Below are 12,206 nucleotides of genomic sequence, written 5' to 3' on the forward strand. Positions count from 1 at the left end.
ATCCTAGCTAATATTACAAAACTGGCATCTAAGCTCGGGTTTCAGTCCAGCAAAATTCACGATCTTCTTGAGAGGTCACCAGACCATCTTACGGCTTAGCAGGCCTTACTCAAAGCGCGTAAAAAAGACCAATTCTCGTATGATAAGTATATCTTTGAATCACTGGTTAAACGCGTTGTAGAGTGCTTTAATGCAGCGACGCCGAAAAGCCATGATATCTCTGAGAGACAGCAGCTCCAGACTAACCGAAAGCATCACTGTGGATACCCTGTTAAATCTTAATTTCTTAGATGCTCTCAATCTTTGTTTCTCGCTAGGATGCATTAGGATTGGCTGATGCCCGCAAATGTAACAGCATTACCAGTACAGCAGAGTATATATCTAGCTTATTTTAGGCCATTATCAAGTAGCTTAAATGAGCACTGTATTGCCAGGAATCAACCAGGTAAACTACTCGCTTCAGATAGCAAAGCCTATGCGGTGATAAATATAGGCTCCAGATATAAAGGCTCTCTATAACGCTGCAGTGGATAGTATAATGAATGATATCATAGACCAAGAGACACTGCTACGGAGCGCAGTAGACTGCTAACCACCAGGGACGTTTGTGACAGCCAATAACAGAGGTAGTCCTGCGCTTAAAAAATTATCTAATCTCAACGCCGCTAAGGATACCATAATAAATAATGTTCTTGACGAAGAAGCTTCACCATCCAGAGCAACATACCACCCTTCATCGAAGACATAACATAAAGTGCCTTCTCGTTTCAACACCGCACAGGAAGCCTCGCTACAGATACCAGAAAACTACCTGGCGCTGAGGATACAATACGAAGGGTCATCTCCCCTTAACGCCGCAGAGGATGATATAATCGATAGTCTTCTAGAGTAAGAAACATCATTATACAGACCATCTAGCTCTAAATCACTTTAGAATGTTTCTCAGTAGGATATTCCAGCCCTACCTAACTAGTATTTAAGGTCTGAAGTCTCCTCATCATATAAGAATCAGCAACAGGCGTAAGCTTTACATCAGCTTCAGGAATAATCAGGGTTCTCTAAGCTACTTCTCCTACGGATCATGCAGCACCTCAGATCACAACGTATGCCTGAAAGTATTATAATAAACAACAAATCTCAACCTCTTTTATCCTACTCTAAACGGTCCTAGGAGACCCTATCTATAGCATCGCGGTTGACTGATGACAAATTATCCAAGGGTAGGTTAGGAGAGATTTATCGTTGGGAAACTAGAAGGTGGCATATAGTCTTTAAACTTTCATTAGATGAAAAGGAGAGCGTAGAGGCGGTATTTGAAAGATATTAAAATGAGCGATACCAAAACGAGCACCTACTTATTCTTGATCGTAACTTGCGAATAGTCAGTAAGAATTCAATTTGGTAAGCTTTGAAGCAAGAGGGTATACTGTTACTGGTTCTAAGGAAACTGAGAAGCGATATCAGCAGACGGATAAAAGCTCCCTTTTGAATACTTTCTCAAATCAGTATCTGAGAAGAAGACAATTATCACCTTACTTATCGAGTTATATATTAAGTATAGATTTGTGACAATCGTCCTATGTCTGGGGCTGTTATGAGATAATTGTCTTATATCTTTGTCAGTCTTGTGATTACTTAATGGATATAACTCAATTAAATCTGTAGGCCGAAAAGAGCATCAACTAGCACTGGCACTCGTACAGCCTACATAGTATAATACAGCACGTCAAATCTACTATATACAAACTACTTTCTAGACTTCTTGAATACGACTTTCTTTATATACTTATGTCTAATTTGATTCTTTGAAAAATCTTCTTCCTAATAAATCTTGTACCTATAATTCCTATATCTGCGAGCTATTGACCGTAAGATAGCTGAAGCAATAGGTAATCCGAGCGCAGACTATATAATCCCTAGCATCGATCTCCCTATATACGCTTCTACCTCGATCATTAGTATTGCTTTCAAAGCTGCTTTGAGTAACATATAGATAGAAGTCGTAATTATCGAACCCGCCATATTCGAAATTATCGCTATCTGAAACCAATCAGATCAATCCCTTGGATATAATACAGTTAACTTACACTTATCAATAACCTACTTATCTTATCACTATGCTCATACATCGGGATAGCGGCGCTGATAAGAGATAGTGGTGTGGAGACGAACCCAATGAAATACATAGCCGTTATTGCCTGCGTATACCTGAGGCCAGTCCGATTGGTTCAGCCATGTTTTTGTCTATGTAGAGTAGAAGAGGAAAAGTGGACCAAGAGATTTTTAGAGCAGGGGAGGGGTATCAGTGTTATAGAAAAGAGCACCGGGTGGTATCAAGTTGTAAGCGCCAGGTTCATCTTATAATTGTTCTGTGATGGTGAAGATTCTAAGGCGGTAGGGTCGGGTTGCGACGGCGGCTGCTCAAACAGTGGTGGCGGGCGGGGTAGTACAAGCCGTGTATTTCTCGGAAGAACAGGGCTTTCGTTTTGAGGCCAACCTTATTAAAGTGATGACAGTTTCTTATTTAACTAAAAGCTCTCGAGACGTTCGCCGATAAATCACTGATGAGCTACTGTTCTGCCTACCCATTAAAGTATTCCAGTTGCTAGGGTGCGTACCCAGTGTAGACTGCCTACCTGCCTTTAATGCGCCCCTCGATTAGCCACGAGTTCTAGTAAGGCGTTACGCCTCCCCGCCTGAAACATGGTTGGGCGCGCACGATTATAAAGCCACACTACTGTCGTATTCATAAAAGAAGATTATCATATCCAATTATGCGCTATCTGATTTCTGTCCTATTGTTTTCAATATCCTGAACTTCCGGGGTTGTCGCCTATCCATCCAGCGAGTGAACATGTTCTCTAATCATGTCCTAATGGCCCTCAGCAAATGTTAGATAAGCAGCGCTAGATCGAAGACTCGGCTTGTTGGAAAATGCCGCCTCCGATTAAAAATAGCAATCAAGATGTTCAACATAGTTTCAGTCAGCTTCGCAAAGTTCGAGAAAGTCTCTCTTTGTATTCTCAGCAGATAAGTGCAATACGTATTGCTCTTGCTAAGCAGCCTCGCGAACGAGAGGTTCAAATAGCATTATTAGCTTAGTAGCTTTCACCGAAACTCTCTAGGATGTGCAATTATCTGTGTCAACATCATCGTAGATTAAATCCCACTGAATGCGAATATTTGCGGACCTACCTATTTCTGAAACGCGCATTTGGTTTAGCGTACCAGTGACTTATAAATACTCTAACCACAGGTTGTCGGTAGGACCGCGAATACCGTATCTAGGACTTTAGGTTTCCGAGAAATGAATCTTACCAGAAAAGATACCTAGAAAATCTCCCTCGTATACGGGGATAATAGAACAGACGAGCAAAGAACTGTCGTCTTTTGGCAAGAGGAAGGTAAATAGAGACTTATCTCCACTAGGCTCTAACACTGCTTGGTTTCTGTAGGGTACGTGTACCATATCAGGAGAGAAAGTTTGCAAGCTAATTTCCTTATAGCTTTCTTCCTCGTTGAGGGAAGCCCATTTATTTCCGGCATAATTCCAACAGAACTCGGGAACTTTCAGCCTCTTAGTAACTTAGGGATTATCGAGGTCGGATATATACGCCAGGTTACCATTACCGAGCCTGAGAAGTCGCATTTCTAGCTGTTCGATGTAAGGTCTATACCGGGCCTCCTACTTCTTGACTATATCCACAAGGGATATTTCTGACGTTTTGGGATATCCTTTACAGTAGCTGTCGAATTCTTTAGTACGGTAATATAGGGCTTTTTCGATACCGACTTCACGTATCTTGAGAAGATTTCTCTAAAAAATCCGGTACTGCCTTTAGTTTTCGGTACCTAACCTATATCCAGTATCTTCTATAAATCTCTTGGTTGTAGCTTTCTCCGCTATAGTGAAGCCGTCGGTAGGTCCTTTTGCAGACGGCAGGCTGGAAGGATTAATTAAAGCTGTACCCTTGAGGATAATTTTCCAGAATATTGTTTCATAATACCGATTCTGTACACCCTTACCTATAGCTAAAGTGTTGTCCCTGTGAATGGCGCTGATTGCCTGTTCGTAACTATACCCTGCAACCTCATCGGCGTACTTCCGTATTTCATCAGGGTCAGTCCTTACTGGGACTATAGCGATTCGATGGCCGTATCTAGCGATCGCTGAATTAACGTTAAAACACTTAAACAGAATCGAAGCCATTGCTTTCGTGGTATACGCAGAATCCGGATGATAGGATGAGGAAGTATCGACCGGAAGCTTCGAGGGGTAGGTTTCGTTCATATGGTTGTCATCGGGCAAGGGCTAGATTCAAGAGCAATACACGTTAGATCAAGCAAGTAGGTTAATCGATTAAGGGTAAAGCAGTGCTATACCGGTTGATTAAGATTACGAGAGCCCGTCTTGATAGTTCTATCGGCAATACGACCGGGTGATGGTTCATCAGCATATTTGCCTGAGCCCTGCTGGGTCTGCTTTTTTTTTCTTCCTTGGTTCCGCGCCCGCTAGATTTGCATAGTCCCTTTTCTGGGCGTTTGGAATTCTAGTGGATCTACGTCCTTTAGCCGGAGAGGCCGGGGGTGTTTATAAAGCTCGGCCGCTGGTTTTTAATAGAGTGTCGCCCGCGTTGTTACCTTGGTTCGCGAGATAAGCCTGAAGGACTAAATTCACCGTAAGCACTTGAACCAATAGCTAGATTAGATGTCCCGTACTATCATCGTCGACTTTAAAAATCAAGGAATCAATGTAATCTTTATTATGATCTATGTCGGAGGACGTAAGGGCATCCCGGATAGCCTGAGCTAAGCGCTCGCGGGTTCTTTCGTCCATGACCCTTGGAAAAAGTGGTGCGATCGACGATGTGCCTACCTCCTGCATCTTATATATGGCCCCTCCTCTGCTCTGGAACATTCGAGCAGACTGATCGACGAGCCAGGTCCCCTCCTGTGGGGCTTCTTGTCATTTGTTGACTAATAAAGCACCTGAAGCGTCTCTCTATCCCAGATTGGCAATGACGGGGTGGGTCTAGACTGTCTTGGCTGAATCTCGAGACTACAGTGACGTGACCTCAACGGCTTGGATGAGTGCTGTAGACAGCTCGGCAAGGGAAAAATGGCGCAGGTCGGGTTTTGCTCGGTGAATGACCTCTAGGAGTTGGTCCCAGCCCCCCTTTTAACCCGCATCGTGTGTATACCACGTAAGGCCAGCATCCTTCCTTCCACCTTTACCAAACAGCCGACCCGCTCGACAGGACTTTAAGAAATGTGAGGGTATTACGTATCTGTTCATGAGGAGCGTGTCTTTTTAATGAAGGGTCATATTAGCAAAAGGTATAGTCGACTCTAGATACAAGACGTAGCGCGAGGAAGCAAAAGAAAGTTAGCTTCCTTGCGTTCAGGGGAACCCAGATGCGCTATGGGGGTTTGCGTTCTGGGCTTAGCGTGTATGCCTCATCTATATCCCTGACAGTTGCACAGTTCTCGTAGCTATCAGCGGCGATCCCTACGATCTAGATCGTCATCTGAATACCTCATTTCTCAGTAAGACGGTCTTATTTACCTATTTACGTCTACTTATTACCGTCTATCATCCATTGCCCACCCGGACTCACTGGTCTGTCCGAACTTGTTGGGGAGACCGAGCCACTCCAAAGTGGAGAAAGGAGTAACATTGAACCAATTATATATCGAATTTATAGAAGCCGCTTCTGATCGTTGTTACCTCCATTAAACTGGAGAGCGAAAACTCCTAATTCGCCCCAGGCCCATGGATTATCTCTATACCCCTTTTTGGTATCTTACGGATTTATGAATAGGAAGTAAATTGTTTGATTGCCTGGCTGGGGCTCTCTCAAATCACTCTCAATCTGTAACTATTGAAATGAAACTAGTCTCGCTTGGGACGGGAAGTCCTCTAGACCTAAGCTTGCTAGCCCTTTTAGCTCTTCTCTTCGAAGACAGGTTTCTCCAATTTTCATACAGGTTTAAGTCCGAGTATGAAATCCTCGCTATGTGGCCCTGATTAGAAGCCTCTTGTAGTAACCCGCTGTCAGACGTAACCCCCGGTAACAAAGAAGCGCGCGGCCACCTGTCCGCATTAGCAGGCACTTGGGGAATAGTCCTCTGTTCGTCATTTCCTTCAGCACAAGTCTCTTCTGGAATAGGCCCAGGCTCTCTGATGAAGGACTCGGCCTCTTCTGTGGCAGGCTCGGGGGCAGGCTCGGAGAAACACTCAGTCTCTGCTGGAACGGGCTCAGGCTCTTCGATGAAGGACTCGGCCTCTTCTGTGGCAGGCTCGGGGGCAGGCTCAGAGAAACACTCAGTCTCTGCTGGAACGGGCTCAGGCTCTTCGATGAAGGACTCGGCCTCTTCTGTGGCAGGCTCGGGGGCAGGCTCAGGGAAACACTCAGTCTCTTCTTGAACGGGCTCAGGCCCTTCAGAGACAGGCCCTTGAACAGGAGATTCATTTGATATAATTGTAAGGACTCAGATGCTTTGAAGGATAGCAGTAGTATTGCACGAAGGTATTAAGCTGAGAGAGAGAAGAGAAGAAGGAGAGAAGCTCCCATTACAACTATCTACCTATGAGCGGCTGCCTGCGTTACGTGATCAGGTACCGAGAGAGCTTCGATCGTTATATAGTCTCCCCTTTTAAAAGGCCTGGGCCCCAGGCCTTAGGTTCGCAGTTAGTCAAGCCGGTGTTACCGGCGTATCGTCGTCGTCGTGATCCGCCTTAAATTCGTTATTCTTTGCGGTATCCAGCCATATCGAAAGTCTTATAGAAGGCCTAGGCTTTTTGGGATAGTATAGATAGAACGCAGCGAGCTTCTCCGGGGCATTTTTGAACCCGCTGGCATAGTACTACATAGTATCTTTATTCCTAATCTAGCTAGCCCTATATTATAGCTTCTTTCGGTATATCCTTAAGTCCTTAATCTTATCGACCTCGTACTCCTCTTTATTATTGACAACGACGGATAGTTCAGCGTTAGAGATCTATTCTGTCAATAGTGCTGAGCGGGCACTATAGCGTAGCTTTTCTAGAGCGAAAACTAGGTAGACTTTTATACTCTCTAGGAGTTATAACTTCTAGGTATTACCTACTTTTTTAATAACCTCAAAGGGGCTATATACTTATTAAGAAAGCTTTCTGCTCAGACGTCTAGTTTTCTATAGTTTAGCAGTAATAAATACTTGATTATATAGTTTAAGTTATCCTTCTTACGTTACTTGTCGGTCTGCTTCTTCTACCTCTCCTAGGCAACTTTTATAGAGCCCTAGGCCTTCTTTCAGACTCATTGTATAATATTAACTATATTATAGGTACGCTAGGTATCGTTGGTAATTATCTCAGAAACATTAGATATTTAGTCAAAAGATATCTAAGGGTTAAACCCCTTCTCTGCAAAGAAGGAAAAATACCTAATACTGTCCTAAGGAAGTATTGCTACAGCAAAATCTATAATCAGAAAGTATTCTGACCAGTTATCCTATTAGTAGTTTACTACTATACATAGTCTTTACACTATATACTTATTAGCGACCTCTGTTTAACCGTCTGTCTGCAGGTAGTATACTATCGATAATTTATACTAGATACCTAGAATACGGCTAAATTCCTGCCAGAACGTAGATATAAATTATGTCCTAGGGTCAGAGATAATAGTATTAGGGATACCTAACTATAGTATTACAAAACAGATAAATAGTCGTACGGTTTCTTTAGCGGTCGTAGTCTTATAGTAGAGGATTAAAATAGGCCGCTTAGTAAGACGGTTAACGAAGATAAAAACAGTATTATAGCTATAGCGGTCCTTAGGGAATAAGCAGAAGTCTATTAAGAAATATTACCCCGGCCAATTAGGAATAGATAGAGGTTGTAGTAATCCTAGAGGTTTATTGTACTATATTTTCGTTCTTCTGTACACTAAGCAGTTATTAATATAGCGCTTAATGTCGGCAGACCAGCCTATCTAGTAGTATTAATCCTAGACTAACTTTAATATCTTACCTATACCAGGGTATATCGTTAGCAGTTACTAATAAATCTTATCTAACAGGCGTATATATAGGTTACTATCGTCAGGTACGACTATTCAGCCTTTAAATAAGACTTATCTATATTCGATTATCTACTGCACTTTATCCTTATCTGCTGCCTAATTATAATATTTATTAAGCAATAGGTAGGTCTAATTAGCTAATAAGATACGCTCTATAATATTATCTATCAGATTAACTATTATTCTAGGGGCTAGAGGGTCTACAGAGATCAGAGTAATGGTCAAAGGGGCTACCAGGTTTATAATAGCCTTAATTACCACTGAAAAAGATAACAGACCTAGTATCTTAGGTTTTAATAACGCAGGTTGTTTAATACAGGGTAGAGATACTTTCTTTCAAGATAGAATATTAGCGATAATATTACTTTTGCTAGGTTTATAATATATTACAAAGTAGAACCAAGATAAAAACTCCTACTAGTAAGATTAACGGCAGTTTAGCTTCTTTGTCGTTATAAACGCCTATAGAGGCCTATAGTCCGAATAGATAATAAAATATTCTATATACTAAAGACCTTCTAGTTCAGAATACTATTCGGTCAATACCCTTATAATCGCTAGTATCTTCTGATCTCTAGTATTATAGTTCTGTTCTACAGGGTCTATTAACTTAGACAGAAAGGTAACCGGATACTAAGGAGAGAAAGGGGTTGTTTCTTTAATATATAACGGTACCGGTACAGCCTTTAGAGATATTAGTTTTAATCTTGGTTTTCGCATTAGGGTTATAATACCGGAGAAATAGAAGCAGAGCTAAGGTAATTCTTAAGGAATTTAAAGGTAGCTTAATACTCAGGGGACTATTCGAATAGTATCTCCTTCTGTATCAGACAATGTAGCGGCTTACTAATATAACTATAGTACTTAATAAAGCGTCTATAGAAGTTATAAAACCCTAGGAAGGACTATATACTACGTATAGTTGTAGGGATCTCCTAGTTCTAGATAATAATTACCTTTATAGGGTCGACCATAATACCTTCTGTACTGATAATAAAACTAAGGAATTTAGTACTCTTAACATAAAACTTATACTTACTTATTAAGGCCTATAGGCTAGTATTCCAGAGACGCTGTAGAACCTTTCGGATATACTCCGTATATTCTTTAAGAGAGTCTGAATAGATTAAGATATTATTGATATATACTGTAGCGAAATTATTAAGATATTCTGCAAAGGTCGAATTAATAAACCTTTAGAATATTACAGGTATATTCATTATACTAAAGGGTATAACCTTATACTTAAATAACCTATATTAGGTTCTGAACGTTAAGAGCTTCTCTATATTAGGATATAGATAGATTCAATAGAAACCTTATCGGATATCTAGTTTTATAAATATCTTAGCTTTCAAGAGACGTTGCAGAAGTTTATTAATTAGTAGGAGAGGATATCGGTCCTTTTTTATTAGTATATTTAACTTCTGATAATCTACACAGAAATATAGTTTTCTACTTAGTATATAGGTTATCAGTATAGGGGATATAAACAGTACTAAGCTCAGCTTAATAAAGCCTAAATTAAGCTTCTCTATAATATAGTCCTTATAGACTGTTAATTCCTTAAAGGATTACTTATACAGCAGGCAGTATCTGGGGTAAGAGTACTATTAAGCAGGATCTAATAATCAATATCTTATCGGTACGGCAGTATCTTATTTAACTTAATCGTTAAGAAGACGTTAAGAAAGTTATAGTACTTAGGGAGGATTAGCTTCTGATTCTCTTTATCTTTAAGCTTCTAGAGACTATACTTATCCTCTAAAACTTAATTAATCTTATCCAGAGAGATTACGAATATCTCTATACCCTTCTTCTTTATATAGCAATAGAAGCCTACTGCTCTGATTACAGTAATCTTAACCAGAGAAACAAGAAATTACTTACCTAGGGAAGGGAGAGATTATTTTCTGGCAGGAAACTCTGCCTCTATTAGATTCTTCTCTTTCTCTTCTTCTTAGAAGAGTACTCGGTCTATCTTCTTTATTATTTATCAATAATCTTTTTCCTATATAACTTTTAATTTAATTAACAGATCTCTTCGGTTAGTATCTGCTTAGTAGTTAGTATTAATAGCAGATCTCTTTAATATTATACAGGGCATTAGGACAACGAGTTTCGTTGTAATCTTATCTAGCAACAATATCTCGTCGGGCTAGATTAATTAGTTATTATAGTAATCAGTAAGAACCTAAAAGTAATTAAACTAATCCTGTCTAAGGATAATATTATATTACCCTAGATCAGTAATTATTATAGAGACTTATAACTGTCAACGTCCGTTAATATACAGCGTTAACCAGATAAAATAGGTTATCGGTATGCTAGGGTATCTATTATAGCCCTTTACAGGGATCAGATTATTAAACCTCTCGATATATATACCGCTATTTGTATATAACTGTACTACTAACGAGGTATTAATATATATATATCCTTATACTCCAGTATCTCTAAGGGCTAAAATAGAGAATAATCATCTATTGTAAACTAGCTATAGCTTTAGTATAAAGACTTTTAAGGTTATTAACTTAGATAAATCTAGATCTATTAGGGATACCTTAGGTCTGTCTGGTAAGGAGACTTTTACTAGGCCTAGGCTTTTTCTGTATCGACAGTGGGTGCTAGGGGAGCAGGTACTTCTATATCAGTAAGGTTAACAACAGTAATAGGTTTAGGCTCCTTTAATAGACATAGCGCACGCTTCAGGTAATCCTTACTAATATAGCCTGTCTTATTATATTCAAAGTAACGTTCCTCGGTTCTCTGCTTAAGCTGTTTAGCTATATCAAGAGGAGGGGGGTTACCGGTTATAGTAGCAGAGGAAGGGGTTTCTAATTATTAGTTATAAGATAATAATTAATTAGGGTTAGCGTTAGTATTCGGTTTCGGGTTAAGAAACTTTTAAACTTATTTATCAGTATCTATAATCTCTAGAAGAGCAGTAGTACGGTAAGCCTTATTAACGTATTTACTGAAGGTAATACCTGCTTTAGTGGCCTTCCTAGTTAGTTTATGCTGTAGCTTTGCGTTAACCTTCTGCTGGAGTAGTCGTACTTACTTATAGTTAGGGATCTGTACGTTATTGGCCAGATAAGTAAAATCAGTAAGGAAGATAGTAAATTTGTCAGTAGGCTTTATCTTTAGTTATTTAAGCTTGTGCTTAGCTCTCTCTTAGTGAATAGGGTCTCTGTAGATATTCTCTAGGTAATCTAGGATATTGTCTCTGTTGTTGAAGAAGGGGTTGTCTCTATTGTTATTGTTACTGTCGTTAAAGATACTTAGCCCTAGAATAACTTAGTTATACGTAGCGCTGCCTAGGCGGCTTATAACGTATATCTTACGGAGCTCTGCGGTCAGAAAGTAATCCTTGTTAGCTTATAGCTTACCCTCTATCGCAGTGTGCTAGCTCTGAAACTTTATGTTACCAGCTCTGTTAGAGAAGATAGAGGGATTAGTAAGCTTATAGGTTTTTGAAGACTTACCTTGGGAACGTAACTGAGAGTAACGGTATAATCGATATAGTGAACGAGAGTGAGAGTGTATATATAGTTTAGGCTCTTCTTAAGTGTGACGGGATCGATACGGGATTCTTTCTTTAGGCTGCTGGCTCCGGCAGAGTTCCTTTTGCAGACAGTTATAATCTTCGTTAGCTTCTTGTAGATCTTCTTAGGTATTTTATAAATTACTTATAACTCGTCTGACCTGTTGGCAGATCTCTTTAAGAGCCTCTTGGTTAGTTGTATATTGATTAGTAACTTTAGTCTGGTTGTTGATTAGATAATAGAAGCGTTCAGGATCCTTCTGGAGGTATGTCTGAAGGTCTTTAGGGTTCTTAAACTCGTAGAGGCTATCTTTGTGTAATATAAAGAATAAGCTGCGGTGGTTATCTCTCTGCTTGCCCTTATTGATAGTAGCAGTAGCAGTAAGTACCTTTTTTGTAGTTATAGGGGTAGGAGTGATCGGTTTATCTTTGGGTTCGGATTTAGTTATATCGTAAGCAGAGCGACCGTCAGCGTCGTTACTAACCTCTTTGATATGAGGTTCTTCGGTTTGTGCCTTCGAGCCGCTGCTCTTAGGCTTCATAGAATGATTACGGACTATCTTGGTGCGTAGATCGGTCGGTTCGGTTTG

The 12,206-nt window shown here is 40.2% G+C and overlaps 2 protein-coding genes across 2 annotated transcripts; both read right to left on the bottom strand.

The window, feature by feature from the left end:
* Positions 1–6,055: 6,055 nt before the first annotated feature.
* N7509_003868 (uncharacterized protein) lies at positions 6,056–6,473 on the bottom strand (the record flags this gene model as incomplete). The annotated part of the gene is made up of 3 exons (XM_056628505.1): positions 6,056–6,094; positions 6,115–6,377; positions 6,413–6,473. The coding sequence occupies 3 exons, from the start codon at positions 6,471–6,473 to the stop codon at positions 6,056–6,058; spliced, it is 363 nt and encodes a 120-aa protein (XP_056491239.1).
* Positions 6,474–10,667: 4,194 nt separating this feature from the next.
* N7509_003869 (uncharacterized protein) lies at positions 10,668–12,158 on the bottom strand (the record flags this gene model as incomplete). Its single annotated transcript, XM_056628506.1, has 3 exons — positions 10,668–10,847; positions 11,558–11,737; positions 11,832–12,158. The coding sequence occupies 3 exons, from the start codon at positions 12,156–12,158 to the stop codon at positions 10,668–10,670; spliced, it is 687 nt and encodes a 228-aa protein (XP_056491240.1).
* Between the last annotated feature and the right edge of the window lie 48 nt (positions 12,159–12,206).

This window comes from Penicillium cosmopolitanum (genome assembly GCF_028827165.1).
Source record: "Penicillium cosmopolitanum strain IBT 29677 chromosome Unknown utg000005l:1.0-4006212.0:1.0-4009387.0, whole genome shotgun sequence".
In the NCBI taxonomy this organism is placed as follows: domain Eukaryota; kingdom Fungi; phylum Ascomycota; class Eurotiomycetes; order Eurotiales; family Aspergillaceae; genus Penicillium; species Penicillium cosmopolitanum.